Source organism: Ranitomeya imitator, chromosome 2 (genome assembly GCF_032444005.1).
Source record: "Ranitomeya imitator isolate aRanImi1 chromosome 2, aRanImi1.pri, whole genome shotgun sequence".
NCBI lineage: Eukaryota > Metazoa > Chordata > Amphibia > Anura > Dendrobatidae > Ranitomeya > Ranitomeya imitator.
Window position 1 is genome coordinate 167951522 of NC_091283.1, and position 20287 is coordinate 167971808.

At 46.0% G+C, this 20287-nt stretch overlaps 1 protein-coding gene across 3 annotated transcripts; it reads right to left on the reverse strand.

Annotated features, from left to right (window-relative positions):
- Positions 1-421: 421 nt before the first annotated feature.
- Positions 422-19297, reverse strand: ZWINT (ZW10 interacting kinetochore protein). 3 transcript variants are annotated; one of them, XM_069747865.1, is made up of 9 exons: positions 19238-19297; positions 12218-12317; positions 11660-11777; positions 10969-11135; positions 10409-10554; positions 9819-9978; positions 8087-8226; positions 2309-2468; positions 422-2209 (listed from the first exon to the last, which is right to left on the reverse strand). In XM_069747865.1, exons 1-9 carry the CDS (start codon positions 19255-19257, stop codon positions 2135-2137), a joined length of 1086 nt encoding a protein of 361 aa, XP_069603966.1. In that variant the 5' UTR covers positions 19258-19297; the 3' UTR covers positions 422-2134. The 3 variants fall into 3 exon arrangements, with proteins under 3 accessions (XP_069603966.1, XP_069603967.1, XP_069603968.1); XM_069747866.1 differs by lacking the exon at positions 19238-19297 and adding an exon at positions 19138-19204; XM_069747867.1 differs by having other exon boundaries at positions 1991-2209; positions 2309-2417.
- Positions 19298-20287: the final 990 nt, after the last annotated feature.

The window sequence follows — 20287 nt, forward strand, 5'->3', positions numbered from 1 at the left end:
TTCCATTTTTTGTTACAAATCAATGGCCAGACTTTACCTATAACTAAATAGTAAAATATGAAGAGGAGGAAACGTTATATAAGGGGCAGGGTGTTATTACGAGGAGCTGGATGTGTTCTACTTTTGATGCGTTTTCTGTTTTCAACTCTATATAGAGGAATGGAACAGATTTTCAGAAATTTCTACATACGTGCTGCTTTTCCACACGCAGAAGAAATCAGAGTATCTTGCTCTCACCAAATTACATATAACCCCAATTTTCACAGATATTGGCTATGGCGCAGTTCACAGATTTATTTATTTTAATGAGTCCTACACCCCCCAACAGCCATCTGGATGAGATCTTACAACACAATGATGGCAGGTCTTTAGATCTGTGTGCATCCAGCCTTGTATAAATCACAGCAATTCCACATCTCTCCTCCCTATACCAATTGTATTTTATTACCCTTTATTGAATTACCACAAGCAGAACGGGAAGGAGAAATTATTGACATGTAGCTGAAAAAAGAAGAGGCGCTTTAAGGAGATTTAAAAAAAAAAACACAAAAAGTTGAATCAGTGACGAGACATTAAGAAAGAAATACTGGTGCAGAAATGCTGGATAAGAAAAACAAAATATGTAGACCATTAATATACAGTGTAACGCTGTCCCAGGAGATCGCCGTCTCTTATGTGAAATGCATGCACATATAAATCCCTCTGTGTAGTAGTCACATCTTCACCTCCTTCATCTTACAACCTGTAATCCAATTTGTTCCAGATTGCTTCCCGCTGCTGGATTAAAGGTACCGTCGCATTAAGCGACGCTGCAGCGATATAGGCAACGATGCCGATCGCTGCAGCGTCGTTGTTTCGTCGTTGTGTGGTCGCTGGAGAGCTGTCACACAGACAGCTCTCTCCAGCGACCAACGATGCCGAAGTCCCCTGGTAACCAGGGTAAACATCGGGTTACTAAGCGCAGGGCCGCGCTTAGTAACCCGATGTTTACCCTGGTTACCATTGTAAATGTAAAAAAACAAACAGTACATACTTACATTCCGGTGTCTGTCCCCCGGCATCAGCTTCCATGCATTGTGTCAGCGCCGGCCGTAAAGCAGAGCTGTGATGTCACCGCTGTGCTTTACGGCCGGCCAGCGCTCACAGTCAGTGCGGGAAGCTGATGGCGAGGGGACAGACACCGGAATGTAAGTATGTACTGTTTTTTTTTTTTTTACATTTACAATGGTAACCAGGGTAAACATCGGGTTACTAAGCGCGACCCTGCGCTTAGTAACCCGATGTTTACCCTGGTTACCAGTGAAGACATCGTCGAAACAGCGTCACACACGCCGATTCAGCGATGTCTGCGGGAGATCCAGCGACGAAATAAAGTTCTGGACTTTCTGCTCCAACCAACTATGTCACAGCAGGATCCAGATCACTGCTGCGTGTCAAACACAACGATATCGCTATCCAGGACGCTGCAACGTCACGGATCGCTAGCGATATCGTTGTTAAGTGTGAAGGTACCTTCAGTCCTTTGTGCCAATGAGGCCGGGGTCACACTCCGCGTAGGGAAACACAGTCCGTATTTTACAGGCGTAATACGCAGAAATGTTCCCAAAACAGTGATCCGTATGTAATCCGTAGGCAGGGTGTGGCAGCATATTTTGCGCATGTAAACCTCCGTATGTAATCTGTACAGTGAGATTTTCTCGCCGGCTTGCAAAACGGACATACACTGGTTCCATGGGCTCAAATTCAAATATTCATAAAAATCATTGGTCCGTGTGCAATGCGTAGTTTTTGCGCCTCTCATACGTCCGTAAAACTCGCTAGTGTGACCCCGGCCTAACACTCCTATGGATTTCTTTTTTTGAGGTGGTTGAAAACCAAAATAAACGAGGCTCACTTCAGGGGTCACATACATTTTTGCAGATTGATGAGATTTCTTGAAGCGATAAATGGAGCAAGAGTATTTTACATTCACTGTAGCTCCGGAACAACTACCAAGTAGTGACGCAAAAAGCACAGTGCATGTCAGGATGATCCGTGTCCTGCACGACAGTTCCTACATACAGGACTGGGTTATGAATATTGGCATCAGTATATAGCGCCGGGTCAGCCTAGATCCTTATGGATGCCAGGGATCTCATTGGGTGCTGTAGTCAGGATAGCCATGTAGGTATTCAAGCCAGTCACTGAGTGATGGGTTCTCAACAGGAGGCTAAATCGCAGGAAAGAAATCAGGAAAGAAATAAATGTTAACTCCAATGCAAGGCCAGTGATTGTGCCCCATCCCCAGAGAGGGGCTGCAGCTTTGTACCTTCATTTTGTCAGCAGTGGCACACAGTTCTGCTCCCTTCACAGACAGCAGCCGGACGCCTCCGCTCACTGGGTATCCTGGACCAATTGCCAGCCTGTGTTGCTTGTTCCTGTTCAAAAATACAAGTTGCCTCTCCGCAGGTTGCCAATCAATGGCAAACCTAGGAATAGGACAATATACAGTCAAGTAGGTGAGAAAGGCAGACCTCAATAGCATCCCTTAAAAGAGGGAACCTGCCACCCTGTTTTCCTCAATATGAAAGTCCATCGACCTTAAAGTCCTATTTCACAGAACGCTAGTAAGCTGTAAGACCCCAATCACCACTTCATAACACAAACACGTGGTGACAGGTTCCCTTTAAATAGGTAAAACTGCAAAGTGCTAGAGAGGAAACAAAAAAAAAAAACCTTTGCCAAAAAAAAATACCGGATTACGTACCGGTAATGCTCTTTTATAGAGCCCACGACAGCACCCACTAGAGAGAGGGGATCCGCCCCTAGGAACAGGAAACCTACAGAGAGATAAAAGGGGCGGCCCCCCTCGCTCCTCAGTTGTTTTACAGAGAATAGGAGGAACCGCCGCCAGGTTTTAGTTAACAGGTTCGGGTATATACATATATATACATATTTACAACCTCATACTATATCTTCTAATATTTACACCTCACCAAAAAAGCACCATGTGCAACTATATACAGAAAAGGGAGGGATGTGAACGGGTGCTGTCGTGGGCTCTATAAAAGAGCATTACCGGTACGTAATCCGGTATTTTCTATTCGCCACGACAGCACCCACTAGAGAGAATTGCAGAGACTATAGACTGGGTGGGTTTACTGAGTCAAGGACCGATACACCAAAAGTTAGATCAGAAGCAGAGGATAGATCTAATCTATAATGCTTATAGAAGGTATTCGGTGAAGACCAAGTTGCAGCCTTACATATAAGGTCTATTGGCACATTTGCCCTTTCTGCCCAGGAAGTCGACAAGGCTCTTGTAGAGTGCGCTCCCACATGCATTGGAGGATCTTTCCCTCCAGCCTTATACGCCAAGATTATTGCCTCTCTGATCCAGCGAGATAATGTGTTCTTTGTGACTCCGGCACCCTTGGTTTTACCCTGAAAAGACACAAAGAGAGCCCTACTCTTCCTCCAGTCCCTAGTTCTCTCTAAATAGGCTAAGACAGTCCTTTTTACGTCTAGGGTGTGAAGTCTTTCTTCTGGAGTTGAGTGGTTCTCATAAAAGGTAGGTAACAGGATCTCCTGGGATCTATGAAAGGTAGAAGCCACCTTAGGGAGATAAGGATCTGTTTTTAAAAGTATCCTATCTGATGTTACCACAAAAAAGGGAGGATCTATAGATAAAGCATGAAGATCACTTACTCTTCTGGCAGAAACTAATGCCACTAATAATACCGTTTTTAAAGAAATTTTTTAGTGAGGCTGCATGGAGAGGCTCAAAAGGTGATTGAGTCAATGCATTTAGGACTATCGATAGATCCCACTGAGGGACCCGAGGTATGCTAATTGGTCTCGATCTCTCACAGGCAGATATAAACCGAGATATCCATTTATTACCTGCTACATCAAAATTAAAAAGAGCTCCTAAGGCTGACACCTGTACTTTCAGAGTGCTTACTGAAAGACCTAATTCCAGACCTTTTTGTAGAAATTCCAATATTGGAAATATAGGAATATTAGCGGAAAGTTGTGTAGTATGGAATTGAAGGAATTTCCTCCAAATTCTAACATAAATCCTGGTAGTTGAGGGTTTTCTACTTTTCATCAGAGTATCTATTAACCCACTAGAAAACCCCCTGAGATTTAGTAACTGCCTTTCAAACTCCATGCAGTTAAATTCATGCCCTTTGCCTGAGGATGAAGGAACGGACCCTGAGAGAGCAGGTCCTTGGATTGAGGCAGAATCCACGGGTCCGACACTGACATCGCCCTCAGCCATGAGAACCATGGCCTTTTGGGCCAGAATGGGGCTATTAATAGAATTCTTGCACCTTCTTCCCTTATTTTTCTTATTACCAAAGGTAGTAGATTCCATGGAGGAAAAGCATATGCCAGGTCGAAAGTCCAGGGTACTTGGAGGGCATCGAGTATGTCCGGCTTGTCCTCCCTGTTTAGAGAGGCAAACGCCCTGACCTGTCGGTTGGCTCTTGTGGCAAACAAGTCTATTTGAGGAACACCCCATTGCGCTGTTATCATTTTGAAAATTTTTCTGTTTAGCATCCATTCCCCTTGATGGAGGGTGTGACGGCTCAGAAAATCGGCACGAAAGTTGTCTGTGCCCCTGATGTGAACTGCTGATAGTGATAGCAGATGACCTTCGGCTAATTCCATGATGTCTGATGCCAGCTCCCTGAGTCTGTCCGACCGCGTACCTCCTTGATGGTTTAAGTAAGCTACTGCCGTGGTGTTGTCGGAGAACACTCTTGTGTGAGAGCCGCTGAGCTGAGGAAGAAAGTGAAGTAGGGAATAATATATTGCCCTCAACTCTTTGACATTCGAAGAACTATCCAGTTCCGAACTAGACCAAAGATCCTGAACCCACTGATCCTTAAAATGTGCCCCCCAGCCTTTAGGACCAGCATCTGTGGTCACTATACTAGAGGGGGAAATTACCCAGAGAACCCCCCTTGAAAGGTTTTTCTGATTTAACCACCACTTAAGGGAGTGTAATACTTCCGTTGTTAGATAAACTGTTCTATCCAGACAGCCTCTATTCTTGATGTCTTCCACTAATATAAATTTTTGTAGAAGCCTAGTATGAGCCTGTGCCCACTGGACCGCAGGAATACACGATGTCAGAGAACCTAGTAATGACATGCTCTGTCTGAGTGACATACTACGATTTTCTATTGCTAAGGATACCTTATCAACTATGGAGAATTTCTTATCCTCAGGCAGCTTACAAATCTGGTCAGCTGAATCTAGAAGGAGCCCCAGGAATTTCTGACACTTAACAGGCTGAAGTCTAGATTTTTCCCAATTAACCAGCCACCCCAGGGATTGTAAGGAAATCACTACTTCCCGTAACCTCTGCTCACACTGTAGGGGGTCTTTACCCACAATCAATAGGTCATCTAGATATGGAATGACTAAAGTATCTTTTACTCTTAGGAAAGACATAACTTCCAATAGCAATTTTGTGAAAACCCTTGGGGCCATGGATAATCCGAAGGGCATCGCCTTATATTGTAGATGACGAATTTGTCCCTCTATACAGACTGCTACCCGAAGGAACTGCTGGAATAAATGATGTATAGGAATATGATAGTAAGCATCCTTAAGATCCAATACTACCATGTAACAGTTTGGAAATAGATTCTTTATGGCTGAACGAATGGATTCCATTTTGAATGTTTTAGGCCTTATAAAGGAGTTCAGCTTTCTTAAATTAATTATGGTTCTGAAAGCCATCCGGCTTACTAATCAGAAACAAGGGAGAATAAAATCCCCTCCCCATCTGGGAAGATGGGACTCCACTAGGACTTGTTTGCGTAGGAGGGTTTTAACCTCTGTTTCAAGCGCCTCTTGCTGAGGCCTGGATCTTAAGGTGGTAAGGAGGAAGGAGTCCGGTGGAGTTCTAATAAAGTGAGGCCTGAAGATATTAATTTAATGGCCCAAGTATTTATTGTTATCTCTTCCCATTGTTGCCTAAACTGTTTTAATCTTCCACCCACTGGAGGAATATAATTACTGGAATTTGTCGGCTGGCTTGAATGGACGTTTATTAAACAGGTTTCCTTTTTGTTTAAAATCCTTATTGTTCCATCTGTCTCTGAAGCCTCCCTTCTTTCCGAATGGTGGCTTCCTGAAGGCCCTTCCTGACAGGGTATGGCACATAATTTGGATCTAGATTGGGCATCTCCTTTCCAGTTTTTTAGCCATAAAGCCCGCCTAGCCGTATTGGAGATATTAGCTGTTCTGGCCGCCAGTCGTAGGGAGTCAATAGAGGCATCCGATATAAAGGCAGCCGCACCTTTGATCAAAGGGATAGATGCTCGTAACTTCTCCCTGGATACACCATTTTTAATATTTTGCTCCAGCTGATCCAGCCAGACTAACATTGACCTGCCAGTACATGTGGCTGCAATTGCCGGTTTGAATGCCGTGACACAGGCCTCCCACGATTTTTTAATGAGCGCATCTGATTTTCGGTCCATGGGATCTGATAAGGAACCTGCATCTTCCACGGGCAAGGAGAACCGGCGAGATGTAGATGCAACTGCAGCATCGACCTTTGGTATTTTGGTCCATGTACTCAAATCTTTGTCATCAAAGGGGTAGCGCCTCTTACAGGGTATTGGTACCAACCCTTTTTGACCTTTACCCCATTTCTTCTTAACGAGGTCCTTTATGGCCTGGTTTATTGGAAACACGTGGCCTTTCCGTTGGGAAAGACCAGCAAACATGATTTCCTGTGGTGTTTGGGGTTCTTTTGACTCAGATACCCCCATCGTATTTCTCACCGATTTAACCAAGTTGTTTATGCCTTCAGTTGGAAAGCAAACAAAGTCTTCTTCCCCTGAAGAATCAGACAGTTGAGAGACATCAGAGTCGACCTCCCCACTCTCTGCTGACGTGTCAGCTCTAGGTGAGGATACTCTTCTTTTCTTTTTCTCGATATTAATCGAGGAAGAACCGCCCCCTAACGACTGAAGTTCTTCCCGAATTATGAGCCGTATCTCATTCATTTTCACCGATTCCTCCTGCCGTAAGGTGTTATCTATACATGCCTGACAGACTCTTAGTATAGGAGTCAGGCAGGGGTTCGGTACATATAGCACATTGTTTGTGCTTACTCTTCCCCGTCCTCTTTGCCGGCTGCGGGGTTGCCTTAGTTTGGGATGTGGAACGGGACGATTTCCTTCCCGATTTATCAGTGGAGTCACTTATCTTAGAGTGTCCACTGCTCTTTTTCCTGGTTTCGCTACTAGGTACTAGTGGCTCTTCCATGGAGTGCACACGGACCTCCTCTTGGGACGACATAATGCACACTGACTGCACTTCTAATCCTGACCTTTATAGTGTAGCCACTCCTGCATACATCCCCTCCTAAATTTTTTATTTTTTTTTTTTTTTTTACTCACAAGTCCGGCGTCCGGACACTGGGATCGCATGGGGGAATCCAATATGGCGGTTCCCCCGGAAATGGTCCTCTGACACCGCGACCCCGGAAGTTCAAGCTTCCTTCCATGGGACGCCGACGCTACTGCGCATGCGCCCGCGTCTGCTGCATACCGGAAGCGCCCTAAGCGCTGCTTCCCACACCATGTCGCCTCTTACCTCTGGAGGGAACGGAGGGAAGATTCCGCCCATCGACACGGCACCGCTGCTCAGCTCCACTTAGGAGGGCATTACCGCAGGTATCCACACTGCGCCGTGCATTCATTAGCACTTACCCAACGGTGTCCCAGCAGGGAGACCGTTGGCACCTTCAGGCTTCCCTGTCAGCCGCACCAGATGAGGGGGGAGCCCGCAGGAACATTCCCCCGACACTGTCCACCTGCTCTGGGACCCCTGTCACTCAGCAGAGTCGGTACAGGCGGTAGCCCAGGCAGGCCTTCCTCTCCTTAGCCATAGAGTTTTCTCTGTGGGTTCCCATCTAGGAACAGGAAACCAACTGAGGAGCGAGGGGGGGCCGCCCCTTTTATCTCTCTGTAGGTTTCCTGTTCCTAGGGGCGGATCCCCTCTCTCTAGTGGGTGCTGTCGTGGCGAATAGAAAATATTGCCAGCCCCCCCCCACGGGTCCAGTATGTAACATTACCGCTGTTGAAGTTCTTTCAGCTCCTTGAGAAGTGTGGCGTGGCTCTGGTACCAACACTGCAGCTCCAGGATAATGGCGATGATATGAGATATAGCCCCACGGCGCAGCTCTGGAGGCAGCGTGAGCATGGAGTCTTCTGGCTGCAGAACATTCAGATGTCATTACAAGGGTTGTCCATGCGGGAGAATAGAAAGATGTGTATAAAAAAAAAAAAGAATCGTAAAAAGGACCACCCAACATACTGCTATACTGGGCCTTGGAAGGAGGGACTAATCTAAAAAGAGACCAGAACCAGTCATGTTAGGCCAGGGTCACACTTGCGAGTGCAATGTGAGAAACTCGCGTGAGTCTCTCGCCTCAATACCTGGCACTGCCTCCGGCACTGGGGACCAGAGCATGCGGCTCCATAGAAACACATACAGCCGCACATTCCGGTCCCCAGTGCCAGGTATTGAGGAGAGTTTCTCGAATTGCACTCACAAGTGTGACCCCGGCCTTAGCTAGAACCCAGCTTGGAAACATGATGGGAGTAGTTCTTGGTCAGTATGGGATCGAGGTGGTTGGCTTCTCATTTCAATAGCTGAACCAGCCCCCTTCACTGGTCACATGGTGACGCAAAGCACTTTCGTGTCAACCCAATGTGGAAGTACAATTAAGTAACACAGTACACCCAAGGATAACCACAAATAAAAAAAAAAAAAAAAAAAAAAAAAAAAAACACACACTATATCAATAAATAGACCATTAAATAGGGTGCGCTGTGAAAGCCGACAGTGAAAATCACTGCCAAGGAAGAGACTGAAAAACGAGAGCAACGGACCAGGAAACCACCAGAAAGTATACCAATCCAAGGGAAATTTAAAAATTAAGCCTTTATTCTCAGCAAGTGGCAAATGATTACATAAAATGTGCAAGAGATAATATATATGGGTTCCCCTGACGAAGGACAGTGCTCCGAAACGCGCGTCGGGTGTACGCAGATACGGGACCCAGCCCCCCACAGGTATATGAGTAAGATTTATTGCTGTGCTGTTTTGAGCATTTTTTGCACATATTTTCACATGATTGATGTGGATTGTACAGGTTCTGACCTTCACTGTGGTCACAGCACTTTGGCACATTATATATATATATATATATAATCTCTTTGCAATATTGCATAATTGCACTTTCTAATTGCCATTTTTACCTCCCCCTTTTTTCATATTTAATATATTATAATATTTTTCACGGATTAGCACTTGTTTTGTTGATATATTGGCACAGCTAAAGCTAAAAAATCCTGATAATGTGGTATCTGGGGTGATTTTCTTGCTGGGAATTAATGATTTTATCCTGTTGCTGCGTAATTATTGATTTTTTTATGTACATTTATATATTATCTCTTGCACATTTTATGTAATCATTTGCCACTTGCTGAGAATAAAGGCTTAAATTTTTAAATTTCCCTTGGATTGGTATACTTTCTGGTGGTTTCCTGGTCCGTTGCTCTGGTTTTTCAGCCAATGTGGGAGTGCAGCTGCTGCTAATCACAGATCAGGGAACCTTTTTAATTAAAGTTTCAGTAAAGTTGTGTAGGTTTTCACTTTCTGCACATGTAAAATTATATTTCTAAACCTCTAAAATTAAATAATCATTATTCTAGGTGTAAATGTGCTTTAATAATCCCATCTGTTGCTGGCCATTGTGCACCCTCCAATAGTGATAGCATGGACAGAGTCACTCCTCTCACCTCCACCTGAAAGTCTCCCTCTGATGACAAGTGCAGACTGACCCTCAGTGGTGGGATCTCAGGCTTATTAATGACGTGTAAATCTAGAAGAAGCTCGTTCTCCCCAACAGACAGCAATGACACTCCATGCATGCTCAGGAGACCTGCAAGTTTGGCGTCCCTGCAAGAGTCACAGAAATATATAGGGATCACAGTAAAATTTTGGGAGTTTCCCGGATTCCATTATTATGGGAGGCCCTGGTTACAAGAGACAAATAAAACATCCTGAGCTATGGACGGCTCATCGATCATGTACACATCAGGAGACCAAGAACCAGTTTGTGAATCGAGGTTCTATAGTCTGCCCAAAACAACTGGGATGTGTTAATCCAGACCAAAACTTATTAGTAAGGCTGTGTGATTTTCAGACTGGCCATGGGCCTCCTGAATATGTGCCTGAGGCTACTAGGAGACCCGAAGCCAGTCTGGAAGTCATGGTTTGAGCCTGGATGTGTAATTGCAACTTTAGAGTCACAAATAATATTGTATTTGTCAAAATAAAGTGGACATCCCCTAGAAGTGGTGCTACTGTGCTGCACACTACACGTCACCTGCTCACAGTCCGGATCCAGCAACCTACTGACTGCTCCAGCTCCTGCACCTCATCCTTCAGCTGCGTTATCTGAATCTGACATTTCTGCACCACCACCTGCTGCTCTTGGAAATCTTCCTGCAGATGCTGCTGCCTTTCCCTGGCCTGGAAGGCAAAACAGATCACAGAAGATGAAAGCCGATGGACTGGTTATAATTATACACCATATAATAAAAAAAATAAAAAAAATGAGTATTTATTCACACTGGTGTAAGGGGGACCGATATACAGGAATAACCCAAATATAACCATACAAAACTGAAGAAGGGCATAATGACCATGGCAAGAGATCTGCTCCTTACATGTGATCACCTGCCACTAGCACATCTCTAGTGTTATACAGGTGCCTTACCCACACCAAAAGCCTGGCACCTACCTGCACAGGATGTGCCTTACCCTCACCCCATGCCTGGTATGCGCCTGCACAGGATGTGCCTCACCCTCACCCCGTGCCTGGTATGTACCTGCACAGGATGTGCCTTACCCTAATCCCGTGCCTGGTATGTGCCTTACCCTCACCTGAGCCTGGTACCTTTCCATAGTTTCCTCCAGCTGAGTCTTCCTCTCCTGTATGAGCTGAATCTTCTCCAAGAGCTGGGGGATAAGCTCTTCAACTTCATTCACTTTCTCCTGATATTCGGATCTGAGGGATTTCCACTGCTTTTTAACTTCTTCTACCTCTTTATCTGATGAAGAAAACTCTGCCAGTTAAGGTACCGTTACACTAAACGACTTACCAACGATCACGACCAGCGATACGACCTGGCCGTGATCGTTGGTAAGTCGTTGTGTGGTCGCTGGGGAGCTGTCACACAGACAGCTCTCTCCATCGACCAACGATCAGGGGAACAACTTCGGCATCATTGAAACTGTCTTCAACGATGCCGAAGTCCCCGGGTAACCAGGGTAAACATCGGGTTACTAAGTGACAGCTCCCCAGCGACCACACAACGACTTACCAACGATCACGGCCAGGTCCCATCGCTGGTCGTGATCGTTGGTAAGTCGTTTAGTTTAACGGTACCTTTAGTCTGCACTATTAAAAGGATTTTTCTTTGTATATACCCTGCAGAAAGGTTGCACCATACGACAGTGGCATACATTGCCAATACGCCACCATTATAAACGGAAAAGGATATACCAGAGAAGAATTAACGCACTTAGAAAGTGCCCTGATTTGTGACCCCAAACACCACATGTCGGCACTCACTTAGTAGCTCGGGGCTCATCTCCTCCCAGTTGGCAGTGTCCGCTTCTTGGAGCAATTCTAGGAGGAAGCGCAGCACTTGCAGCTGACTGCACAGCATCTTCTGCTTCCTGCGTCTTTCCTGAGAAAAACAAATATATCACTGGATGGCCGTTAAAGATCTTAGGTGATCAGTGCGGCTCAGACATTATACGCATTACTACGTGCCATTATATGACGGGGAGGATACAGTCAAGGGTACCAGAAGTCCCACCTATGAGATGGGGGTCTGGTCCTCCAGAGGTGCCAGCTCACAGGTTTCTGAGCCACATCACATAATTATCTAGACTGGATACTATTGTAACAAACCCCCAGCTATGAGCACTTAAGAGGGGAGATACAAACTGTAGTATTTATGACGTGTTCTCTGAATTAGTGATAACTACTAGATCTTTAGGGATCCGATCATTGTGACACTTTGCCAAAAAAAAAAAAAAGAAAAAAAAAAAATTATATAAAAACACCACCCGTTCCCTCCAGCTGCAGCCATGGCTAGGACAGGCCAGAAGACTGAAATCTCACCATGGAATAATCCACCAGCACTTTAGCTGGGATCTCTCCATCTCCTTCCTCTTTGTGATGTACATCTAGGCACGGACTGTTCCCGAGGGAATCCAAAAGCCTGCAGAGCAGAAATCAGTGAGCAGGGTTACAAGTTCACAAAATGAAGGTTTTTTAAGATATTTAAAAAAAAAAAAACAAATAAACAAACCTCTGGATACACTGGAAAACACATTGTGGTTCTCAGCCCCCATATTTTAATGATACTGTTCACCATATAGTGCACAGTACGTGCCCCCTGCAGAGGCCTGACTGACCACCATCCTACATCCAGACTTAAAAAGGGGTCGGTCCCTCTGGAGATATAACTGCTCCCGGGAGAGATTTCAACAAGATTTTGGTGGTGCACATAGGACTTTTTGCTCAGCAGAGCATTTGTGAGGTCAGACCCTGCTGTTGGTGGGGAGGCCGGGGTCACAATCTGCATTATGGGATGGGTCTGAGTGGCCACCAAACTCCCCCTCCATGTCTGTATGGAGCTTGTGCACAATCATGGGGAACAGAAAAGGGTCTTCTGAAAACTGTTCCCACAAAGTTCACCCATAAGTGATGGGGAAAAGAAATGTCATGAACGGACTTGTTATCCCCGTGGCTCCCATTACACGGAGCTCTGAACCACCAGCTGTTCTGTCACGTAGTAAAGGTAGACGGATGTTATATACGGGGGTGGGGAGGAAATGTGGAACGTTGTACACAGGGGTGATAGGAAAAAACCCAGATTTCAAAGATTAAGATGTACATCCCAATGCAGTATAGGGAGAAAAGTATCTCATCCCAACAGAGGCCACAAGCAGGCGACATGCCGGGAGCTCAGTGATATCAGTATATAGGCCACATACATATAATGGAGCGGAGAAGACCCTGCAGAGATCTTGGGCTGCGTCTCAGGCTCTGTCTCCCAGATCACAGGTAATCCCCAGACAAGACTGTTATCCTCATACCAGAGCTAAGCCGATTGACCTACCGCTGCCACCACTCAGCCCGGTTAACTCTTTCAGTATTATATAATATATAGTGTTTAAAAAGGAAAATTAAGTTAATAAAGATTGCCCAGTGAATAGGAGACGGGGTTCCAGTAAAATGAGCGCACCGCTCTCTGCAGACCCATAGGGAATGGACGAGGGTCTGTTCTACTGGGAATAAACTTGCCCCATTCTGCCAGTGACAGCCTTAGTGGTCAGATGCCTCCAAACAAGTAGTAAGTACCTACTGTACTCTATGGATAGGTGATCACTTGTTCTCACCAGTCTAACATCTTGTCCAGTGGCAATTACAAATGCCTTTTTTCTTTGTGTCATAGCAAAAGGTAATGGAACAGCGCCCCCCCCCAGAGTCATTATATAAATATCAGGGGTATATCAGCGCCCCCCCAGCCCCCATAATATATAAATATCAGGGGTATAACAGCGCCCTCCAGAGTCAATATATAAATATCAGGGCTATAACAGCGCCCCCCCCCCAGAGTCATTATATAAATATCAGGGCTATAACAGCGCCCTCCCCAGAGTCATTATATAAATATCAGGGGTATATCAGCGCCCCCCAGCCCCCATAATATATAAATATCAGGGGTATAACAGCGCCCCCCAGAGTCAATATATAAATAATAGGGCTATAACAGCGTCCCCCAGAGTCAATATATAAATATCAGGGGTACATCAGCGCCCCCCCAGCCCCCATAATATATAAATATCAGGGGTATAACAGCGCCCTCCAGCCCCCATAATCTACTATATAATTGTCTAAGGGTCACTTCTGTCTTTCACGGATATTCATTGGTCGCGGCGTCTGTCTGTCATGAAATTCAAGTCGCTGATTGGTCTCGCCAGCTACTTGTCATGGCTGCCGCGACCAATCAGCGACGGCCAGTCTGATTAGTCCCTCCCTACTCCCCTGCAGTCAGTGCCTGCTCCATACTCCCCGCAGTCACCGCTCACACAGGGTTAATGCCAGCGGTAACGGACCGCGTTATGCCGCGGGTAACTCACTCAGTTACCGCCGCTATTAACCCTGTGTGACCAAGTTTTTACTATTGATGCTGCCTATGCAGCGTCAATAGTAAAAACATCTAATGTTAAAAATAATAATAATAAAAAAAAAAAATCATTATATACCATAGTCACCTTCCGGCGCCTTTCCTGCTCCTGGCTACGCTCCAGTGACCGCTCCATGCAAGCGGAAGGTTCCGGTGGTAAGGGAGAAGGGCCTGCCATGACGTCACGATCATGTGACCGCGACGTCATCACAGGCCCTGCGCGCCAACGACCTGAGATGACGTCACCGTCATGTGATCGAACTACAACTGGCCCTCGAAGAGTATGTTTTTTTTATTTTTTAACCTGTGACATACGTGGATGGGCAATGTGCTACGCGGCCATGCATATTCTAGAATACCCGATGCGTTAGAATCGGGCCACCATCTAGTATATAAATATTAGGGGTATAATAGCACCCATAATATATAAATATCAGGGGTATATCAGCACCCCCCAGCCCCCATAATACACTGCTCAAAAAAATAAAGGGAACACTAAAATCCCCCATTCTAGATATCACTGAATGAAATATTCCAGTTGTAAATCTGTATTCATTACATAGTGAAATGTGTTGAGAACAATAAAACCTAAAAATGATCAACGTAAATCACAACTAATATCCCACAGAGGTCTGGATTTGGAATGATGTCAAAATCAAAGAGGAAAATGAAGTTACAGGCTGATCCAACTTCAGTAGAAAAGCCTCAAGACAAGGAAATGATGCTCAGTAGTGTGTATGGCCTCCACGTGCCTGTATGACCTCCCTACAACACCTGAGCATGCTCCTGATGAGGCGGCGGATGGTGTCCTGAGGGATCTCCTCCCAGACCTGGACTAAAGCATCCGCCAACTCCTGGACAGTCTGTGGTGCAACGTGACGTTGGTGGATGGTGCGAGATATGATGTCCCAGATGTGCTCAATCAGATTCAGATCTGGGGAACGGGTGGTCCAGTCCATATCTTCAATGCCTTCATCTTGCAGGAACTGCTGGCACACTCCAGCCACATGAGGTCTGGCATTGTCCTGCATTAGGAGGAACCCAGGGCCAACCGCACCAGCATATAGTCTCACAAGGGGTCTGAGGATCTCCTCTCGGTACCTAATGACAGTCAGGCTACCTCTGGGGAGCACATGGAGGGCTGTGCGGCCCTCCAAAGAAATGCCTCCCCACACCATTACTGACCCACTGCCAAACCGGACTTGCTGAAGGTTGTTGCAGGCAGCAGATCGCTCTCCACGGCGTCTCCAGACTGTCACTTGTGCTCAGTGTGAATCTGCTTTCATCTGTGAAGAGCACAGGGCGCCAGTGATGAATTTGCCAATCCTGGTGTTCTGTGGCAAATGCCAAGCGTCCTGCACGGTGTTGGGCTGTGAGCACAACCCCCATCTGTGGACATCAGGCAGTCGGACCATCCTCATGGAGTCTGTTTCTAACCATTTGTGCAGACACATGCACATTTGTGGCCTGCTGGAGTTCATTTTGCAGGGCTCTGGCAGTGCTCCTCCTTGCACAAAGGCTGAGGTAGCGGTCCTGCTGCTGGGTTGTTGCCCTCCTATAGCCCTCTACACGTCTCCTGGTGTACTGGCCTGCCTCCTGGTAGCGCCTCCAGCCTCTGGACACTACGCTGACAAACAGCAAACCTTGTTTCCACAGCTCGCATTGATGTGCCATCCTGGATGAGCTGCACTACCTGAGCCACTTGTGTGGGTTGTAGAGTCCGTCTCACGCTGCCACGAGTGTGAAAGCACAACCAACATTCAAAAGTGACCAAAACATCAGCCAGAAAGCATTGGTACTGAGATGTGGTCTGTGGTCCCCACCTGCAGAACCACTCCTTTATTGAGTGTGTCTTGATAATTGCCAATAATTTCCATCTGTTGTGTATTCCATTTGCACAACAGCATGTGAAATTGATTGTCAATCAGTGTTGCTTGCTAAGTGGAGAGTTTGATTTCACAGAAGTTTGAGTTACTTGGAGTTATGTTCTGCTGTTTAAGTGTTCCCTTTATTTTTTTTGAGCAGTGTATATAAATATCAGGGATATAACCGCGCTCCCATAATATATATATCAGGGGTATAACAGCGCCCCCATTATAATTAAATATCAGGGGTATAACAGCCCCCCTAGCCCCCATAATATATACATAAACAGGGATATAACAGCACCCCCCATAATATATAAATATCGGGGATATAACTGCACCCCCAGCCCCCATAATTATAAGGCTATGTGCACACGTTGCGGATTGGGGTGCAGTATTTTCCGCACAAAATCCGCATCTCCTGGCAGAAACTGCAGGTGTGGATTTGCCACTGATTTAGTGTGGTTTTGATGCGGAATTAATGCAGATTTTCTGTGGTTTTTACCACTGTGGATTTCTATAATGGAAGGGTGCAGAAACGCTGCAGTTCCGCACAAAAGAAGTGACATGCACTGCTTTTCAATCTGCAGCGGATTCAGTGCGGATTTTTCCGCGCCATCTGCACAGCTTTTTGTTTTCCCTATTGATTTACATTGTACTGTAAATCACTGTGCAGATCTGCAGCGTTTCTGCGCTGAAAAATCCACTGCGGATCCGCACAAATTCCGCATCGTGTGCACACAGCCTAGATATCAGGGGTATAACAGCACCCCCAGCCCCCATAATATATAATTAAACAGAGATATAACAGCGCCCCCCCATATTTAAAATATCAGGGGTATAACAGCGCAACAATAATATATAAATATCAGGGATATAACAGCGCCCCCCCCCCCATAATATATAACTATCAGGGGTATAACAGCGCCCCCCCATAATATATAAATATCAGGGGTATAACAGCGCCCCCCCATAATATATAACTATCGGGGATATAACTGTGCCCCCATAATATATTACTATCAAGGGTATAACAGCACCCCCATAATATATAAATATCAGGAGTATAACAGCGCCCCCCATAATATATAACCATCGGGGATATAACTGTGCCCCCAGTCCCCATAATATATGAATATCAGGGGTATAACAGCGCCCCCAGTCCCCATCTTATAATTGCCTAGAATACTACTTCCTGCAATTTGTGCCAACTTCCGTGGCTATGTCCGGAGCTAATGTCCGGAGCTAATGTCCAGTGTCTGATTGGTTGCCGCCTGCTGCGAGCGACCAATCAGAAACGTGCCGTACTGTGACACACTCCGCCCGCCATTTTGGTGTGATTTTTGAATTTTTACCTCACAGCAAGTTTCTACTGCGTGGAGGCGGGCCCAGTGACGTTGCTCTTCAAGCTCCTGCCGAATTTCAAGTATATATGGATTCTAGACTCCCGATTCTTTAGAATCGGGCTGCCATCTAGTAATATATAACTATCAGGGGTATAACAGCGCCCCCCCCATAATATATAACTATCAGGGGTATAACAGCGCCCCCCCATAATATAGAAATAACAGGGGTATAACAGCACCCCCCATAATATATTACTATCAGGGGTATAACAGCACCCCCATAATATATAACTATCAGGGGTATAACAGCGCCCCCCCATAATATATTACTATCAGGGGTATAACAGCGCCCCCCCCATAATATATAACTATCAGGGGTATAACAGCGCCCCCCCCATAATATATAACTATCAGGGGTATAACAGCGCCCCCCCATAATATATTACTATCAGGGGTATAACAGCGCCCCCCCCATAATATATAACTATCAGGGGTATAACAGCACCCCCCCATAATATATAACTACCAGGGGTATAACAGCGCCCCCCATAATATATAAATATCAGGGGTATAACAGCACCCCCCAGCGTCCATAGTATATAACTATCAGGGGTATAACAGCGCCCCCCATAATATATAACTATCAGGGGTATAACAGCACCCCCATAATATATAACTATCAGGGGTATAACAGCGCCCCCCCATAATATATAACTATCAGGGGTATAACAGCACCCCCCCCATAATATATAACTACCAGGGGTATAACAGCGCCCCCCATAATATATAAATATCAGGGGTATAACAGCGCCCCCCATAATATATAACTACCAGGGGTATAACAGCGCCCCCCCATAATATATAACTATCAGGGGTATAACAGCACCCCCCCATAATATATAACTACCAGGGGTATAACAGCGCCCCCCATAATATATAAATATCAGGGGTATAACAGCACCCCCCAGCGTCCATAGTATATAACTATCAGGGGTATAACAGCGCCCCCCATAATATATAACTACCAGGGGTATAACAGCGCCCCCCCATAATATATAACTATCAGGGGTATAACAGCGCCCCCCATAATATATAACTATCAGGGGTATAACAGCACCCCCATAATATATAACTATCAGGGGTATAACAGCACCCCCCCATAATATATAAATATCAGGGGTATAACAGCGCCCCCCCCATAATATATAACTATCAGGGGTATAACAGCACCCCCCCATAATATATTACTATCAGGGGTATAACAGCGCCCCCCCCATAATATATAACTATCAGGGGTATAACAGCACCCCCCATAATATATAAATATCAGGGGTATAACAGCACCCCCCAGCGTCCATAGTATATAACTATCAGGGGTATAACAGCGCCCCCCAGAGTCCATAGTATATAAATATCAGGGGTATAACAGCGCCCCCCAGCGTCCATAGTATATAAATATCAGGGGTATAACAGCGCCCCCCAGCGTCCATAGTATATAAATATCAGGGGTATAACAGCGCCCCCCAGAGTCCATAGTATATAAATATCAGGGGTATAAGAGCGCCCCCCAGTGATTATATTTTACATATCAGCGTCCCCAGCACACACACAATGTATCGGCTCTTTGCCTCCTACATGACTGACGGCCGTCCTCTGAGTGAGCAGTCGCTCTTTTATCACCCGGCATGCACCAGCTCTAAGCCGCCGTTACACATTTCCACCGGCCGCCACTCACCGCTGCGCAGCCTCCGCCATCCCGTCACAGCTTCCCGCTCCAAAACTACAAATACTATTGGTCAGACTTCCTGATATAGTAGCCTCCTTATTGGACAGGGCATTGATACGTCCCGCCTTTACCCAAAAGGCTTTGAGTGTGTTGTCTTGGAAACGACGCTTAGCTCTTCCAGACGCCATGTTGGAGGTGGCAAGCCCTCATTAAATCCCGAATTACTGCTCCTAGTCATGTCATGGTGCGACACATCCCGCACAGCAGAGCTTCTATACATGATTTTAGGAGGAAACGTGCTGAAACTTGTAGTTCTATCATTACCAGGGCGGCAGGCTTCAATTTCTCTTTTTCACTTGACATTTTTATGGACAGATTGGAAACCATAAGCATGGTAAAGATGACATGTGTCCAGCTCAGTAGTGAGTGAGGGGGCCCATCTATAGTGAGTGAGGGGGCACATCTATAGTGAGTGAGGGGGCACATCTATAGTGAGTGAGGGGGCCCATCTATAGTGAGTGAGGGGGCGCATCTATAGTGAGTGAGGGGAACATCTATAGTGAGTGAGGGGAACATCTATAGTGAGTGAGGGGAACATCTATAGTGAGTGAGGGGAACATCTATAGTGAGTGAGGGGGCCCATCTATAGTGAGTGAGGGGCACATCTATAGTGAGTGAGGGGCACATCTATAGTGAGTGAGGCGGCACATCTACAATGAGTGAGGGGCACATCTATAGTGATTGAGGTGGCACATCTATAGTGAGTGACGGGGTACATCTATAGTGAGTGAGTGGGCACATCTATAGTGAGTGAGGTGGCACATCTATAGTGAGTGAGGGGGCACATCTATAGTGAGTGAGGGGGCACATCTATAGTGTGTGAGGGGTACATCTATAGTGAGAGGGGGCACATCTATAGTGAGTGAGGGGGCACATCTATAGTGAGTGAGGGGGCACATCTATAGTGAGTGAGGGGGCACATCTATAGTGAGTGAGGGGGCACATCTATAGTGTGTGAGGGGTACATCTATAGTGAGAGGGGGCACATCTATAGTGAGT